Here is an 18,249-nt window from a genome sequence, read left to right as displayed (position 1 = left end):
AATTTCGCCTCATATTTACCTGTTTAATGTTTTGCATAATATTCTGTCGTAATTTATTCTGCCTCAAAAATGTGCCATTTAAGACAACTAAAGGAATGAATAAGCAGATAAATAAGTAAACAAATAAGTAAAACTTTGAATAATTTTAATTATGCTCTTTTTCTCTTCAAAATTAACTAATGTTTTGTAATTATAATGCTTTTTAAAGAGTAACTTTTTTTTTTTGCTAATGTGCCATTTGTGGGTGTTTATAATGACGGGGCAGGCGTGTAGCACCTTGGCAAATGGCGCGAAAGGAACATCGTAAAGATGCATTTGTCTACACCATTTCACCCTTTGGGATTTTTTTTCATCTGTATGTACAGGAGTACAGTTGCTCCTCCACTTGGCCATTTTGCTGATAAGCCTGCGGTTCGTGTGTGCGCCTGTTCGTCCTGTTCTGTATGTACACCCTTTCTGGTGAAGCGCCTCTTCTTCGTTAGCTATATTAAACATCACAACGTTTTTGCTTAAACAAATGTGGGTACTTTCACGAAAGGGAGAAATGGCTCAAAAAATGTGGGGGTAAAGGAAAAGCGTTCCATTATTAGGATGCCAAATGGTGAAACCCCTTTTTGCAATTATAAAGAGAAGAGGCGTCATTAAAGGCAAGTGAAAAAGAACTTCTTCAAATTTGGGAGTAAAGGAGAGAAAAATTCTTTGTTCTTTTGAGGGAGCACATCTTTGGCGAGAATTAATTGGGGAAATGTTTATACATTTGTGAAGTTGTGCGATTTGATTTAATTTAATTTAATTTGATATGATATGATATGATATGATATGATATGATATGATATGATATGATATGATATGATATGATATGATTTGATTTGATTTTTTTTTTTTTTTTTTTCTGCCTTTACAACTTTCATCTACGGTAAAGGCGGTGGACAGAACGGAGGGAGCCTCACATTGTCGTCCAAAATGACCACGTCTACATCGAGGAAAATAGGTCCTTATGAGGTTGTAAAATCTATCGGGCGGGGGTCATTTGGAATTGTCACGGCGGTGAAGAACGCCCAGGGGGAAATGTACGTGCATTGAGGGGTTGCCCTTGTAGGGAAGTGCCATATGTTTGGCCCGCGCAATTGAACGTGCTTCGCCTGTTGAACGGGGCGAATGGCGGTGTTCATGTAAAGATGAGCTCCGCCCAGGAGGGCCACCTCATCGCGCGCACATTTACACATGTATACACTTACACATGAAAACATTTTCGCCCCTATGTGTGCACACTCCCGCTCAGCTTCGTCGTTAAGCAGCTGGACATGTCGTGCATGAATCACAAGGAAAAAATGAACGTCGTGAACGAGCTGCGGGTACGCATTTGAAAGGGCGCGGGGAGGAACGAGCGTGCGAATGCACATCGATCTGTTAAATAGGGGCTGATGGGGGGTGTTGCTCATCCGAATTTGCCTTACTTCATCGTGCGTTTATCATATTTTACTTTATTATATTTTACCTTTTTTTTTTTTTTTTTTTTTTTTTTCCCTTGCTCTTGTCCAAGGCATTAATCGAGGTGTCCGTGCACCCATTCATCGTGCGATATAAGGAAGCGTTCCTGGAGGACAACATTTTGTACGTCGCTATGGACTACTGCTCCAGTAAGGTCTTTTTTTCTTTGCACACTTTTTTAACATTACTGTTTGTGCGTGAATGTCTGCAATTTCTTTGTGGCGATTAACGCCTGACCCATTTTTTTTATTTTTTTATTTTATTATTTTTTTTTATTTTCGCGAAATGTAGAAGGAGATTTAAGCAAATACATAAAAAGGTACAAAAAAACGAACACGTTGATTCCCGAGAGGAAAATAAAAAGGTGGCTGTTACAGATAATCACTGCGATCAAATTTATGCACGACAGGAAGCTTATACACAGGGGTAATTAAGTACTTCCCTCTTCGCTTACGTGCACGAGCGAAATGGTTGTCCAAATTGTGGAAAAAAAAAAAAAAAAAAAAAAAAAAATCGCCGCTTTAGCTTAGCAGCTTACCTTTTACTCACGTCAGCATTCCTCTGCTTGGCACGATGGTTTTCCCTTTTCAGACGCTTCACTACTTACGCATAAAATAACTTCCCCCCCTCCCCTTTTTCTTAAGACTTAAAATGCAACAACATATTTCTGGATGATGATGAGAGGGCTAAGGTGGGCGACTTTGGCCTCGCCAAAATTTTTGAGAACACAGAACAAACAACTACAGTGTGTGGGACCATTGGGTACATGGCTCCGGAGATTTGCAGGGTGGGTCCCCTTCGCTTTTGCGGTTGTTTTGTTGCCGTCCACGTAGTGTGGCAATTATCTCATTCGACAGTTCCCATTCGGGGTGTTACCCCCCATTTGGTGCGCCCCTTTTGCGTACCCAATTTCTCCTGCCCTTTTGCGCCCCCATTTTGTGTCCCCCATTTCCCCTGCCCTTCTGCACCGCTACCCCTCTGCGCCGCTGCCCCCCAGAACGCGGCCTACAGCTTCCCCGCGGACATCTGGTCCCTTGGCGTGATACTGTACGAGCTCATGAGCCTCCGGCACCCCTTCAAGTCGGAGCACTCCAACATGTTGTCGACGGCCCAGAAGATTTGCGAAGAGGAGGTGCGCGCAGCGGGGAGGCTGAGCGGAAAAGATTCACAAAAGTGGCGCGATAGTGGCGCAGTAGTAGCACAGTAATGGCGCAGTAGTGGCGCAGTAGTGGCGCAGTAGTGGCGCAGTAATGGCGCAGTAGTGGCGCAGTAGTGGCGCAGTAGTGGCGCAGTAGTGGCGCAGTAGTGGCGCAGTAGTAGCACAATAGTGGCACAACGCTTCCCCTAAAAGATGGCAAACTTACCAACCCCCGTGGCAGCAAAAATGCAACCATGTCACCCCCTTCTGATACGTTGCCCCGCAGCCAGAGCCCCTGCCGACGAGCTACTCGAACGACCTGATACACTTGTGCCAGTGGATGTTAAAAAAGAACTCCGAGGAAAGGCCCACCTCGTGCGATATTATCTCGACCGATTATTTGCAGGTGCGGTGAAGTGCTTCCGCGGCGGGCGCACCTAAAATTGGGGGTGCATTGTGCAGCGGAAAAGAAAAAAAAAATAATATTTTCTTTTCAACTTTACAGACGGAGGCACATTTACTAAAAAGAGAGATATTAAGCAGAAGGGGGAGGGAGAAGTAGTTTTCCAGAGAATGGCCACCTCTGTATGGCCCTCATTGGAGACTTTTTCACCCCAAGGTGAAGGGGAACATGTGCACAAACCGTTTTAGGTGTCATCCCCTGTAAAAGCAGCATAGTACGATTACCCCTTATCAAAGGTGCCGCATCGCATGAAGCAAGTGTCGCTCCTTCTGACATTCGTGCAACCCATTCCAGAAATAATACGAAACAGAAATGGTATAAAAATTTAAGTTCGAGAGGATCCACATTTTATACTTGGTATTGCAGTTTTGCCTCATTGTGTAGTGCACAGCGTCTGTTGAGTCTCCCCCTTTGGAGAGCACCAAGACGTAGTGTGTCCTACCATTAAACTCGATGGCTACATTTTTTTGCTGATCATTAGTACGCAGGTTGACGTACACATCTAGAGGAATTTTTTCATTCGTTACGTATTCGTAGATTGCATTGCCGTAGTGCTTCTTCAACATGTGGAATATGACAGTCTGACTTAAGTAGTAATTTTTGCCCTCCTTTTTGAGCATAATTTTATTTTTAAAAAAAAGGGTTAGATAATTTATCTGGTGGGATAAATCCGAAAAGTCGTAAAGTACTTTGTTTGAAAAGAGGTAGTGAACACTTTTGCTCTCAAAATTTAGGATGGCCAGATCGATCGTTTCTCTCCTTTCTTCAGTTACCCTTTTTATGAACCGGTTCAGCACTATGTCCCACCCTAACAAGGTGTAGTAAATTTTATGCCTTGTGGAATTTTTAAATGTTGCCTTATCCTTTTTTTTTTTTAAAAAATTGACGTAAAACTTCATCAGGGGGGGGTTAAACAGGCCAACAATGGACGACACGAAAAGGAAGTTGCAAACGTTGGAAGCGTATGTAGGATCTTCTGGGTCTCCTCTCAAAATGTGATGCTTACAATAGGCATACAAGTGCATATTCTGGTCAGTCAGCTTTACCAACGTTAGCAGTTTGAGGCAGCTGTCGAAGAGGCCCCTTCTGCAAAGGTGGGGCGAGTCGAGGCTGACCCTTCTGAAAGAGCTAGCCAAAAGGGACGCCAATTCAGAGTGGACAATTTTGGAATAGTACATCGTGTTGACCAGTTGGGAAAAGAGCACCCCGTTTGGAAGCACCTCCTCCTTTGGAACTACTTCGTCACTTGGGGATGCCTCCTTTTTTGCCACTTCCCAGCAATAACTGAGAAAGTGATGTACGCCCTTTTCACTTACCACCCCGCATTTCGTTACGAAGCAGAAGAAATTGGCTAGCTGGGCCAGTTGCACACCGTCCAGTAGGCCATAATTTAAATTCTCCAGTACCCGCGTCATCAGATTTATTTTGCACGTAACTATTTGGTGATATTTCAAATTGTAGAGCTCCTCATAATGATAGGCGATGGTGGAATTCTCTCCACACCGGATCACTTGGTTGCTTTTACTTTTCAAATTCTTCACATTTTCTGCATAATTGTGGCTCCCCGAGTGGAGATAAATGAAGTTCAATTTTTGGATCCCCTTTCTCCTGTGCAAATTGAAGAAAAAATGGAAAAATTCTGCGCAACAGTTTAGTATTAACAAATAGTTGCTTGTCCTGTACAGCCAGAGGCAGTTCATCAGATGGCTCATCGAAACTTTAAAGAGAAATACGTAGCATGCGGTTAGGTTTAGCAGGTTGTATTCGCGGGAAAATTTATCATGTACAGCCCTATTGGGGGGGAGTTTTTCAGACGCGAAATTGTCCTTTTCTTGATCCATTTTTTCCATTTTGGAGACACGTTTGTTTGCTTTCCCTCTCAAGAGACCTTCATCAAGGGGGTGGAGGCCGCTAATTTGCTTATAAATGGCTAGCCATTTCTGTTCATTTATTCGCATATTTTTTAACATGTACGACATTTTCACCAGGTTCATGTGTATGCCCTTTAATTTGTCCTCTCGGTTACACACCGTTTTGAAGTTCAGCAAATTTCCGTTTTGCTCATTTTCTTCTGCTATGCATTGTTCCATGTAGAGGAGCGTCTTTTCTATCTTCCTGCTCTCCGCATCTATTAGATTTTCCTTGGCATTGCTCAGCGATCTTTTGAAGGCGTTAAAAATAGTTCTATGTGAGAAATATTTGGGAGACCCCCCCACGCTCTGCAGCATTGTTCCGTTTTGGGGGGACTTCGAATGGGAGTTACTCTTCAGGGTTGAGCACTTTTGCGTTGGGCAGCTTTGGACAGCTTCCGGTCATCTTGTGGGCTTTAAAGTGCGTTCTCTGTTATGCAGTTGGTATGCTTTTGTTTTGCCTTTGTTTTTTCTTTGTTCTTCCATTTGGGCGGTCCTTTCTGTGCGGGTTGGTTCTTCCTAAATGTTTTTTTTCCCACGACAGCAGCGCAAAAAAAAGTGGGAGCCGAGTTGAGGTATAACCCTTACTGGTTCGATATTACCACTTTGTTGGGCTTCTCCTACACCTTTTGTGCTATTCTTTGCGAGAAATCCTCATCATGGAAAAGGCATCCCAGTCACCTCTTCGTAGTGCCTTTTGGCGTAACTTCCATCCCACCCTGAATGTTTGCATGCCCCTCAGCTTGGCACGCCGTCCGTCATGTAAGCAGTTTTTCTTCCCTTAGTGCCGACCATTTTGGTACTTAACGTAAGGTTAGTTAGTTTACACTGTTTATCTGCACATTTGCTACTTCCGTTTGTGTGGTGGAACTTGGCACATTCTTGGGACTATGCATCACCCTGGCCACTTGGCCACTCCTTTTTAAAGGCAAATTTGGAGTTCCCCTTTTTTGTGCAAGTGGGCATTTTAACTGCTGAGCGGTTTTGCTCCACGTGGTTTGTTCCTTCCCCAGTTTTGTTGTTTTGTTATTTTTTTGATTTTTCGTTTTTTTTTGTACATTTTTGGATTACATTTGGTGATGCGAGAGGGGGCAGAGTGTGCTGTGGCGCTTCCCTTCTACCGCTTTGCTTCCAAATGCAACAACTGTGTTACGAAGTTGAGCGGAGAGTGGTCATTGGGCCATGCTGGGATGAGGCACCGCGGTAAGTATACCTATCAACTGGCGCGCCATACACAGATAAGTGGTTAATTCGTGAGGTATTTCCCTACACGGCGTAAAATAAAACGAACGACGCGTATGCATCCCTATGGATGCTTCCCAGAGGAGAGAGTTACACTTGCAGTGACTGCTCCCAATTGGGGTGAAAAATTCAATAGGGACGTCGATGCGTGGAAGGTTCCTTTATGTGATTCAGTTCATCCCTTAGCGAATTCACATTTGGGTTATTTATACGTATATTATCGAGTAGCTAATTTTCCCTTGGCTGGGATTCACCCTCCTGGAGACTCCCCACCCCCCCATGAGGATCATTACACGCGTTAAAATGGATTAGTTGTACATGCCGCTTGACATGGGAAGAAGAAAAAAAAAAAGGAGAGCCTCATATCCGTCGAAAGATGAATCGTACGAAACTCCAAGATGCGAATTCTTTTTTTTATTTTTGCTTTATTCATAGCATATTGTATTAACGGGAAGGGAACAGAGAGTAACCCCGGAGATGGGGAGCTGAATGGCGATTTTCTGCTCCTACACAAGGCGGAAATCACCGCCGTGGTGTCCTCGGGCTGTAAGAAGGAGGAAAAGAATGTGCTAAGTGAGGTTTTCCAAAATGAGGGTACGCACAAAAGAGGTCCAAAGTCCGAGGGGTACATTTTACTAGACGAGCAGATCGACGCGTACGAAATGTTAAACATTCAGTGTACATTTAAAGTACAGAAAAATTTTGATAAGACAAAGTTGGCCATTCTTTTGGTGAAGCAGCTGGAGAAGGAGTGTCTCCACATGGACGGCAAAAAATATTCGTGCCACAGCACTGTGCAAGATTTGAAAGAAGATGAAACGTTTATTTTTAGCAACGAGTTGGAGGACAATTTGGTCATTTCGAAGGTGTCCTTTTTGTTCGTTAATTTGATACCGTTTGATGGGTACTACACATTTGACCTCTTAATAACAGATGGGAGTCATTTTATAAAAATCGATTTCTTCAAAATGTACTTGCATTTTTTTAACCACTTACCGATTGTACAGTACCCCCTGGGCGAAAAAGAAAACGCCGTAGTTCGCAGCGTCATGAGAAAGGAACTACGCAGAAGGGACCAACTGTACACGCATAAACACGTGGTACATAATTACAGGGATTATTACGCCCTTCCTATAATTCGGAAAGGAGGCGTAATTTCTGGAAAGGATAAACCGAAGAGGGTAAATCGAATTATTCCCATGGCACTCGTCACTTTGTTATTTCTCCTCTTTTTAATTCATGTGTATTTTATTTTCCGCCATTTGAAATACAACATGAAGAATATGAACACGAGTTATTTTAACTACGCTTTTTTGTTTTCCTTTGTGTGTGTAATGCTTTTGTTTATTTTGTATGATTTGTTTTTTAACCTCCTCCAAATGCTCTATATTTTCCCCTGGGTGTTTTCCCTTTTTTTGGTATTTTTTTACAAAGCTTTGAATGCTTTGCGTGAGCACAGGAAAGGCGCTTCCTGCGCGGATTGCAAGCGGTGAGGAAAAGGAGAAAAAAAAAAAAAAAAAAAAAAAAAGAAAAAAAAAACGCTTTGCACACATGGCACATTAAAAATTTTTTAATTAACCGACTTACCACTACTCTGTTGTTCTTTTTCTCAAATGGGGGGAACTTTCCCACATGGGTTCCTCTACCTCAGCTGCGACGCTATTTTGCACTTTTGCAAAACGCGCTCATTCGTCATCATAAAAGGGAGTTAATTTTTTCATTTCACGTTTTAATTATACAAAAGCGGTTCGTTCACGCAGGCGGTTCGCCCAAGCAAGCGGTTCGCGCACGTAAACGGGCCGCTTCACTAATGAACACAAATAAAAGGTGAGCAACTGGCGGAGGTGAAAAGGGGTGGTTAACAAACAAGGACCCGTGCGCGCGTGAGTGGTGTACACCACGTGTATAAAAACAGCTAACAAACGAGAGAAGACGCACAAACGTGAACATACGCGTGGTCCAAGCGACGGTCCGTGTGCCTATATATCAGGGGGGCACATTCAGACTGTTCTTGCTCTCAGCCCACACGGACGCAGCGGTGTGAAAAAAACAAATACTGCGGGTGCGGGGGGTATGGCAATGAAAAAAAAAAAAAAAAAAAAAAAAAAGAAAAAAAGAAAAAAAGAAAAAAAGAAAAATACATAAGTGTGTGCGCATAAATGTGGGCGAATAAACGGGCTCACATAAACGTGTACGTGTACGTGTACATATATGCATGTGCGTATTATACACCCAGCTGTCACATAAAAAATGCCGTTGCGGTGAAAGTTCACGTTGGAAACGCAAACGGAAGGAGTAAAAAAAGTGGATAAAAAAAGAGGGTAAAAAAATTGATAAAAAAAGCTAATTACAAAATGAGACATTACGAGGAGCACACTCCAGAACTGCACAACACGTTTGTCGCATCCTCCTGATATTCCATTTAATTTTTTTGTGGGGTTATGATAACATGGGGAGGCTCCCCCTCCCATATGGAGCAAAAATGCGGGTGCGTCACAAAAAATCGAGCATTTTTACACAAAAATGTGTATCCCGTTTGTAAAGTTATAAGTACGCTACATAGGCATATTTACATAATCGCATTTCCGCAGGTGTTCCCCCAACGTGCGTCCCTCCACTACACATCAGTTACTCAAAAAAAAAAATCAAAATCTTTGTCGGCTTTATTTTCATTTTTTAAATTGTTCGTCTTTTCCTGCTCGGCGAACATGTCCAAATGGTCCCTATCAGGACGATCACTGTTTGCATTTTTCGGACGAAACACTTCGAAAGAATTATGTTTGTCTCCATTTATTGCATTACAGTGCATATTGCTCACGTGGTTTTTTACAATTCCAACTGGGCCATCCTGATTATTTACGCTTGTGTTACTTTTATTTTTTTCTGAAAAGGAGATATTTTTCGAGTTGGCAAAAAGTCTCGCAATGCATTTTTTTGCCGCTTGCACTTTTGCGTCTCTAAGTTCTTTCTCCGAGAGGGAGCTAAAGCTACCGAAGTTTTTTTTCTCGCTGAGTTTGGACGGTTCGGCTCTGCCTCCGATGTTGGCCATGCTGCTGCTGAGGACTTTGTTTTGGTTGTTACTTGGACTGATGCTATGGTTGTTACTTGGACTGATGCTATGGCTGTTACTCGGGCGGACGCTTTGACTGTTACTCGGGGCGATGCTTTGACTGTTGCTATGGCTGAAGGTTCTGCTGTTGCTTCGGCTAATGCCTCGACTGTTGCTCTGGCTGTTCGTTTGGCTGTCGCTTCGGCTGTTGCTTCGGCTGTTACTCACATGGTGCCCACCTCTGCCGCTGCCATTTCCGCCTGTGCCATCACCATGAAGGTTCACTTTTTTGGCTTCTTCCAAATGGGAAAAGCTCTTTTCTCTGCTACACTGGTCATTACCCTTACCGGGGTGTCTCACGTCCTTCGGAATGTTCACGTCGAATGAGTTTTTATTTGAACTACTCACATTAACAAAGTCGTTGAAGAAATAGGAATCCTTGGACGGGTTCCTGCTATCATTATGGATGCTGCTGCAATTATTTTCCCTATAGGGGATATGGTCAAATGAATAAAAATTATCATTCATGTAGATTTTTTTTTTTGCGGGTTCCTTCTTTGTGTGCTCTGTGAGTAGACCTGTTTCCTTCTCATTGTTGCTGCTGCTCTTTTTATTTCGCAAAGCTTCTTCTATTTTTTTATTATCAAATATTTTAAGGGAGTCGAAAATGTCTAAGCTGCCTACATTCTCCGTAATTTTTTCGCTATAAAGATGGGGGGGGGAAGGGGGAAACGTGTGCTCCCGGTTGGTGGCGCCCCTCTAGCGCGTTCCTTTTACTCTACAGCTATGCGCATAGGTAGCTACTCCCACGCATGCGCATTTCCCTATTTTCCGATGCGCCTCTATTTTCTCACTTCACTTCCGCGTTGGCGGGGGCCAGCAGTGGGAGGCAGCTTCTGGGGTCCACCCCTACGGGACAGAAAGGATGGGAGCGAGTCGGCAGAGTTCAGCACACGCGCATGCGAATATTTACATGTGCACATTTGCAAGCACGCACACTGGCCGACGTGCGCGGATACCTTCCACGTAGTACTGGTAGGGCTCCTTCCTATTCGCGGGCGCGTACAACTTCTTCTCATATTTATTTTTTATCCAGTTCTGCATAATTCTGGGGGGGGGGGGGGAAGTTGCACACGTTGGGGTGAATGTAACCACGTGAAAGGGGGGCCCTCTTGTAGGTACTTGCATGGTCGCCCACGTTTGAGGGGAATGCGCATACGGCAACATATTCATGCACACATGGGGGTCGCGCTTGCAGAATGGGGGGGGGGGGGGCACTCCTCTCACATATAGGACGTGAAAATGTAAAGCAAAAGGCCGCATGCATGTAGCTGTCCAACGCAGAATTAGCATAAGAAGTGGCCACCCCACTGGCCTGTTACACAACTGCCAAGCGGCTCGTGCTTACACTGAGGAATCTCCTTGCTTGGGTCTGTAGGTGTCCGCGGGTAGGTTGTACAGGTAGTAGGAGTTGGACAAATCGTTCCCGATGGTCTTTATGCACTTCAGTTGGAATAAAAGGGGAAGAAGAAAAAAAATAATAAAAATAGGATGAGGAATAAAAGGAAGAGGACGAAAATGATGGCAGCAGCGCGGAGAAGAGAGAGGGTCAACAGGTCAACATAAAACCAGGGGGCAGCCATTTGGAAAAGAAAAAAAAACAAAAACAAAAAAAAAAAATAAAACAGAATAAAAAAAACGAAGGAAAATTGTGAAAAGCTACTTTCATAAAGCAAACACAAATGGAACAGTTTTATGGGAAAAAAAAAAAAAAAAAATTACATGTATCCATTGTGGCATAATTTTATCCAGCGTTAAGGACTTGACTTTGGAAATGTGAACACCTAAATTTCGGTGAATGCCTGAACACTCTATGCATATTACGATGCCCAAGTTGATGCTTGCCCACCTTGGGCACTTGGCCCCGCAGTCGGCACATTTGTTGTTTCCTTTTATTTTGGTAATGTTATCTATATCACGTTGGTAGGAGTTGCTGCTCTTGCTGGCCATATGCATTCTGCACCACGTCTTGTGAGCATAAGGGTGTCGCGTTGGTGGCGGAGCGTTTCTCGTTCTTTCTGATGGTGTAGACCACTATGCAGGCACGTACATGTACGCATTTGTGCATATGCGCGTATGTATCTGCTTGGGTGGGTAGTATGTATGCACACGCGGCGGTGTTGGCGCAGTTGGCGGTGTTGGCGCAGTTGGCGGTGTTGGCGCAGTTGGCGGAGTTTGCGGTTGCGCTCGGGTTGCACTACAGTTTACATTCGAGGTTGCGCTCAACTTCGCATGTGCTTCTTTTTGGAGACCATTACACACGTGCGCATGCGGGCGCCGACATGCACGTGAGCAGCGTTGTGGTGGTACTGCGTCGCCCGTTAGTTCAACCGACCAACCGAGGGCAATTTTTCAAAAGGCACAATATGCCTCTTTGCCAAAAATGGTGTATGCGCCGTTTTGCATCCACATCAAGGTGTACACAAGTGTATAACGCATGCGTATATCTGCACATAAGGATAAACGTGTGTTTTTACTTATCAGTTTGTGTATGCCCAAGTTGCGTCATTTAAAATAAATGCCTCATCATTATAACTTTAACCACGGAAGTATTTCTTTTTTTTTTTTTTTTTTTTTTTTTTCTTTTTCCACAGAGGGGGAACTCAAATCATGTGTTTGCTTCCTTTTGACACAATTCGGCTATGTTGTCAGTTCGATGTTTAAAGTGGGTTAATTTGTCGGCAGGTGGATCGCCAGCGAGCAAACAGCTTGGAAGGGCAAAATGGGGAGTGACTGAGATGCTACGCCATGATATGCCATGCGCTGCGAAGTGATGAGATGGTGCGACATGGCAAAAAAATTGACTTGCCAAGGATCACCCTTGCGCGGAGTTGACGATGCGGGCATGCATACGTAGATATTCGCATGTATACATAATATATGTGCGTAGGTTTATTTAAGCGCATTTACGTATGCGACTTATGGCTGGCAAATCAGAGCGCGCCATCTACTGTTACGTTTAACCTTTCCACCTTCATCCTTTTGTTTCATTTTTTTTGCCAGCCCGCGTGGTGGAAGTAACACGAAATTTCCCACGGGCAAGACTGTTTGACGTGCGAGCGTGCCGCAGAGGGGGAGAGGATTGCATTTGCTTACACCTCGCGTACGCGCACAGGGGATGCATACAGGAGGTGCGCCCCCATCGCACATATATACATGTACATATGTAAAGATACGTTTGCGCCTGCCTCCTGTTCGCTTTTCCCGCGCGCACGTGAGAAACAAACCCCTTTGATAGGGACACTCCTTTCAGGGGTAAGTGTAGCCCGCGAGAACAGTCACCACAAGTTGGGATTGAAGGTGACCCACAAAAAAAAAAAAAAAAAAAAAAAATTCCAGGGTTAGCGGCATTTTTAGCATTCCAGCGCAAATGGAATTCTTACCCGTCGATCAGCGTTTTACTTTTTTTCTTCATCATTTGGTCATGCATTTTAGCGCTCACCGCAAAGGCAGAGGGGGGAAAAATGCAGATCCGTTTTGAAGTGCGTTTATTACCCCCCACGTGAGCTTCCTTTTCCCGTCGTTTTTCACCCACAGGAGGGTGCTCGTTTGGGAGAGGTTAATGCGCGTGGAAACGCTTGCACCTTGCGGGTGCATCCCATTTGCAAAAGTGTTAGCGGTTTTGTTTTAAAATTTACAAACGACTGATCTTGGTGTGTATGTGTTTGCGTTTTTGTGTGGTTACCGCAGCTGACTGTGCGGAATGGGGGAAAAAGGCAAATGGGTAGGATTACACATATAACGTGTATAATTACACACCAACGGGTACGAAACGACGTATGGTAGTAGGGCGCTTGCGTGTGTGTGTGTACAAATATTACCACAGAGATGTGCACATTTGAGTGGCTACAAACTGGTAGGTAAGATGGGAAAGCTTGCGGTGCTTCCCTCAGTCGGTTGCTTCCAACGGAGGAACAAATTTTAAGCGGTGTAATGCGCTCCTTCTTGGTGAACAAACGGTAAGGTGGGTTTTTTCCCCCTGGAATATATGCCCACTGTTGTTAGCACATTTTATGCGCTCTCGTTAAGGTAAAAAATTGCGACGCAGCTCTGCCATGGCAGGCACAAATGTGGCAGCAAATGTAACCGCCTTACGAAATTGGCTTAATTTTTTGAGTCGCGGACTGTTGGGTAAACCTTCCCCTACTACAAATCCCGGAAGAAGGACTTTTTCTTTTTTCCCATTCTGCCGGACATATGCGAACTATCCGCATGAATTGGGTAAAAATGAATGGAAGAATTGTGGGATATGCTGGCAAGGAGTTTTTTTTTTTTGTTAATTGCTAACTTTTCAACGCTTTCGCCACTTTCCAGCCGGGCAATGACGTCCCCCATTTTGTTGGGTAAAATATGAGCAACCCTTATAACCCCATCAGCTGTACCAAACAGGATTGCATACTCATCCAGCTTGACAAAGGTACTTATCATATCTTTGCTGGCTTTGATCTTCCCTTCCATGTTAGCCCAAGGCTGTTTTGAAAAAATGGTAATATTCCCATTCATAGTGGTACATACAATTTTTGCATTATGTGCCAGTAACTTGGAGCACAGAAATTCATCCGTATATTCTTCCGATACACTATGGGAGATAATTTTTTTTTTATTTAGAATATCAAAATGGGCTAAGTAACCTCCAGAAGAAACGACGACAGATTTTTCATCTGCATTTAAAACCATACTAGAAATGGTATCATCAAATTCTTTGATTTTGTGAATCGGTTTTTTTGATTCATCTCTCGCATCCCAGTGTTTTATAATCCCCGTTTCGTCAGCCGTTAAAAAAGTATTTGCACTTGTAAAGAGAGTTGAGCACACGGAATGCTTGTGACATGTGTTGGTCCAAATCAACTTGCCGGTGATGTCTGTCAGGGAGCATTTATTGTCAGACGACGCTGCTAGTATTTTCTTCCCATTACTTGAAAAGGAGATACAACTTACAGTTTTTTTGTGGTTGCAAATGTTCCATTTTTTTTCAAATTTTTTTTTTTCCTCCTTCAATTTGTATAATAATAAGTTCCCATCGAATAGGCCCGCACATATTACGTCCAATTTGGGGTGAAATTCTACGTCAAAAACGGTTGACTCACAGTCGATGGACGTGTATACTCTGCTCATTTTGGAGGCGTCCCTGTTCATCTAGGAGCTTTCCCCCGTGGTGTGTCTGCTGCATTATTTAGTTCTTACCTACTGGTAATGGGGGATTCCTTCCTGCGGTGGGTCTATGTCCCTTTTGAGGATTTACCATATGTACAAATGTATAGGACTGTATAGCCGCACGTTGAGCGCTTTCGCGAAAGGGACTCTCCTGCTATGTTGGAAGTCTTCTTCAAGTGACAACTTTTTCAGCATTTCATCCTTCTGCTTATGCCTCCTATGTAAGCATATACGGTTTGGCAGAACACCCATAAGCATCCCTGCGCAGCGTCCTTACTACATTTACTGCTTAAGCAACTTCGGAATAGTCACCTGTGGATTCCTCGCCCCACTTCTGTGAGCCTCCCAATGAGGGGGAGAGATCAACTTGGTTTCACAGAAAAGAGGGGCCAAATTTGACCGTTAAAAATGACTTGGGGGGAAAAAAAAATGCTACGCTGGGTACAGCAAAGCAGCGGTAAATATGCATTCAGAAGTGGCCAGCTGGAGAGCTGCAAAGGGGACCCTTTCCAAAAACTTACAAATTGTTGTTTTTAAAAATGTTTAAGGAAAAAAAAAATAAAATGGATACAAATGTACCAGAAAATTTAGCAGATTTTTCCTCTTTTTTTTTTTTTTTTTTTGGAGGGGGGGGAAGGCTGCGTGAAGTACACGGATGACTACGTTCCGCTGCTCCCTTTTCGTTCGCTCAGAGAGGGTGGAAATTTATCCCTTAATGAGGCAACAAAGTGGGAAACCGCATGTATGTAGTTTCCTCCCCAATTTGCGTGCGTACTTGTTGGCGAATGTAAGGCTCAGGGGAGAGAGGGGCCCCAAAGCTCGCGGCCCTTTGGTACACCGGAGGAGAGGGGTATTCTCCTCCTTAACGGTTTGCAGCTCGCGTTTTGAGGTAAACTACCGCATAGGAGAAGTGGCAGACTTTAGTGAAAGTACTGGTAGGTTACACGTGCAGGTAAATAATCCCATTTTTATGTGCGTGCGAAATGACCATGTTCATGAGTGGGGCAAAAATCGCGGAGGACGCTCACCAATTTTGCCTTTCCCGCGAAGCTAAACCCCAGGGGGAGAGGAAAAACAATTTTGCGCTGAACAAACGCAGTGGGGAAGAACTATTTCATTCGCTTATTACGCAGCCTTTAGCTTTCCGGCCGAAGGGGTGAGGTGTCCTAATTGCGCATATTTGCAAAGGTAAAGCAAAGCGCAAAGTCTAGGATAAGTGTAACTTGTGTGCATATGTGCTACGCGTATGTGTGTTCTCTTTACGTGGCGATTAGTACTCCCCAGGTGGTAACACTTGGGGGGTATTCCTGCCGAGAAGGCGCAAATTTTCCTAGCACGATGGGTTGTATATTGCCCATCTGAAGTTGGCCTTTTTTTTTTTTTATCATGCGTTCGTATTGGGGAGGGGGCCTCCGAACGGTAGATCTCTTTTTAAAGCATTCATCTGATAGGTGTATTCGCGTGGGTCACTCCCTTTGCGTAGCTTTTGTGTGAACAGTGGGGAAGGTCCCTTTTGATGCGCGGCCATGCTGCATTGCCAAACCATTATGTTTGCCCTGCTTCCCGATTTGGCAATGCAGCATGGCTGTGTTGCCCTCGTCGAGGTAGGCTGCGCCGCGGAAGTGTAGTAACTCCCCACTTTGTGGTCACTCCCCACTGTGTAGCGCATCACCACCGCGGCGGGGCGCTGCTCACCCTGCTCACCCTGCTTGAAAAAGGGGAAAACACCGCACTGGCAGCCACAAAATGGAGGGAAAGGACAGGAACAGCACGAGCGACGCAAACTTTAGTAAATACAAAAACAAAAAAATAGTGAAAACAATAGATGACATAAACGAGTTTGTAAAAACGTACCCTCGAACGAACAGAGAATTAAACACGTACATTATCAAAAAGGATAGAGGAAGCGAAGTCTCTCTTTTAAAAAGCTTCGTTTTTTACATATTTACCCAAATAACAAGTATCCTAGCAGTCTGTTTGGTCATATTTTGCATTGGCTTCCTAATTGGAAATCACATGTCATCCAAATCGTCGGTGGTAAATTCGGTTATCTACAATTTTTACTCTGCAAAGGACCTCGGTGCGCAGCTGTACGTGGTGAGGGATGCCAATCCGAATGATGGGGAAGGGGGTCAAGTGCACGACACACTGGCACTAGACCTAATGATCAATTTTAACTTTGACTATAATAACCTATTTATGGGGACGCTCATCGGAAAAGCGTTATTGTATTACTACCCAGCTAATGACATTGGCGTAAGGGGCGAAGAATACTGCTATTCAGATGGTAAAAATGGTGAAGTGGCACAGCCCATGATGATGAGTGCAAGGAGGCAATTCTCCAAGTGGCAGCAAAAAGATGAAAAACTGCTTGCCATTTTTGAGAAAGAAAATTCGCTCATTTTTTTAAATTACGCTATGAAGATGAAGAGGGAAGCTCAAATAACGTACATAAACGATTTATTGCTTGAGAATTTAAATGCCTTCCCAATTGGGGGGGCAGACGTTACCATATCTCCGGGCATCATGCAGGGTATTAACTCTATTAACGCCCTGGTCAGCATAAACCACATGATTTCTGATCAAGCCTTATTACATCACTTAACCAATGACTGTAAGAAGGGGAGGATATACGTACAGCTACACTTTGCGAGCAATCAAATAAAGACAATCCTCTTTCGTTTCCAACCCCAAACTGGGATGTTTTTACCCTTTAGAATTCCCTGCGAGATCAAGTCGCACGAGAAAAGTCCGAGCAATGAATTTCGCCTAAGTGTCATTAAGAATTATAACGTCCAAAAAACGGCCATCAAGAATATTAACTTTTTTATCAATTAGCCCCCCACTGGGTTCACTTGCACGCACGGCGGTGCGCACAGCGGTGCGAACGGCGGTGTGCACTGCGGTGGTATGCGTGTGAATAGGCAAGTGGTGCGTCCCACGTTGCGACACGTCATTACTGCAAGTTGTTTCCCCACCATTTCTGCTACCACCACGTTCGCTTCTACGTAGGTGCGTCGACTTTTACTGGTCCTTCGCGTTCGTACGCAGGGGCAGCCCGAAATGGACTTCGGAAAAGTTCCTCTTCATGGCCGCTGAAAATGAACCTTTTTAACCGCACCGTTCGTGCCAGCGGGAAGATTCCTTCCATCTGTGTTTCACCCCGTTTGTGTATCCATGTGGAGGTGAACGTCCACCCTTTTGGCGGAGCTGATTATGCCACGTTCGTTTCACCGAGATGTGTGCAGACCGGCACGGCGCCATTTATATGCGCCTACGCGTGCGTAAAAAAAAATTGTACTGCGGAATAGGCACCCGCTTACATATCTCCGCGTGCCTATTTAACTGTAACATGGGGCTGTTTTTTTCCGTGGAGTTGTGGACACATTAAGAGACCGTTTGTGCAACGGGGTGAGGGCACCCTGGCTGAATTCTCCCCATTTGGCGTTTAACCCTCCAGAGGGGTAAAAAGGAGCGGTGAAGCGGTTTGCGATGGAACGTGCGATTAAGCGAACGTCAAACACAGAGAAGTAGTTCACCTTGTATAAGCCATTTCTCCCTTCGTCTTCAGCGACAGCGTGATGCACAGCTTGCGTTGATAGCAGTTTGGGGGAGGGCTCCCCCAATCCCCTTGTATCAAAATCACACTTGCGTTATTACCCCTGAATTTTTTTTTTTTTCCCCTTTAACCTTTGCAACTTGCGCGTAGATTGCACAATTTTTTTTGTACCCTTTTAAGGCG

The 18,249-nt window shown here is 44.3% G+C and overlaps 6 protein-coding genes across 6 annotated transcripts, besides 3 other annotated features; 3 read left to right on the top strand and 3 right to left on the bottom strand.

Annotated features, from left to right (window-relative positions):
* Positions 1–963: 963 nt before the first annotated feature.
* PVX_079950 (serine/threonine-protein kinase Nek1, putative) lies at positions 964–3,044 on the top strand (the record flags this gene model as incomplete). Its single annotated transcript, XM_001613648.1, has 7 exons — positions 964–1,070; positions 1,283–1,355; positions 1,544–1,640; positions 1,783–1,917; positions 2,136–2,278; positions 2,489–2,623; positions 2,916–3,044. 7 exons carry the CDS (start codon positions 964–966, stop codon positions 3,042–3,044), a joined length of 819 nt encoding a protein of 272 aa, XP_001613698.1.
* Positions 1,625–1,695: a microsatellite.
* Positions 3,045–3,322: 278 nt separating the features above from the next.
* On the bottom strand, positions 3,323–5,320 carry PVX_079945 (hypothetical protein, conserved; the record flags this gene model as incomplete). Its single annotated transcript, XM_001613647.1, has 1 exon — positions 3,323–5,320. The coding sequence occupies one exon, from the start codon at positions 5,318–5,320 to the stop codon at positions 3,323–3,325; it is 1,998 nt and encodes a 665-aa protein (XP_001613697.1).
* A 1,322-nt stretch (positions 5,321–6,642) lies between these two features.
* Positions 6,643–7,737, top strand: PVX_079940 (hypothetical protein, conserved; the record flags this gene model as incomplete). Its single annotated transcript, XM_001613646.1, has 1 exon — positions 6,643–7,737. One exon carries the CDS (start codon positions 6,643–6,645, stop codon positions 7,735–7,737), a length of 1,095 nt encoding a protein of 364 aa, XP_001613696.1.
* A 1,139-nt stretch (positions 7,738–8,876) lies between these two features.
* On the bottom strand, positions 8,877–12,011 carry PVX_079935 (Arf GTP-ase activating protein, putative; the record flags this gene model as incomplete). The annotated part of the gene is made up of 4 exons (XM_001613645.1): positions 11,076–12,011; positions 10,313–10,401; positions 10,148–10,202; positions 8,877–9,996 (listed from the first exon to the last, which is right to left on the bottom strand). Exons 2-4 carry the CDS (start codon positions 10,395–10,397, stop codon positions 8,877–8,879), a joined length of 1,260 nt encoding a protein of 419 aa, XP_001613695.1. The 5' UTR covers positions 10,398–10,401; positions 11,076–12,011.
* Positions 12,012–12,100: 89 nt separating this feature from the next.
* Positions 12,101–12,122: a microsatellite.
* Positions 12,123–12,969: 847 nt separating this feature from the next.
* Positions 12,970–15,056, bottom strand: PVX_079930 (WD domain, G-beta repeat domain containing protein). The gene has a single exon (XM_001613644.1). It carries the CDS (start codon positions 14,487–14,489, stop codon positions 13,500–13,502), a length of 990 nt encoding a protein of 329 aa, XP_001613694.1. The 5' UTR covers positions 14,490–15,056; the 3' UTR covers positions 12,970–13,499.
* Positions 13,317–13,344: a microsatellite.
* A 1,197-nt stretch (positions 15,057–16,253) lies between the features above and the next one.
* Positions 16,254–17,345, top strand: PVX_079925 (hypothetical protein, conserved; the record flags this gene model as incomplete). Its single annotated transcript, XM_001613643.1, has 1 exon — positions 16,254–17,345. One exon carries the CDS (start codon positions 16,254–16,256, stop codon positions 17,343–17,345), a length of 1,092 nt encoding a protein of 363 aa, XP_001613693.1.
* Positions 17,346–18,249: the final 904 nt, after the last annotated feature.

The sequence above is a fragment of the Plasmodium vivax genome, chromosome 10 (genome assembly GCF_000002415.2).
Source record: "Plasmodium vivax chromosome 10, whole genome shotgun sequence".
In the NCBI taxonomy this organism is placed as follows: Eukaryota; Apicomplexa; class Aconoidasida; order Haemosporida; family Plasmodiidae; genus Plasmodium; species Plasmodium vivax.
The sequence above is the reverse complement of the archived record's forward strand: the minus strand, read 5'-3'. Positions and strand labels throughout refer to the sequence as shown.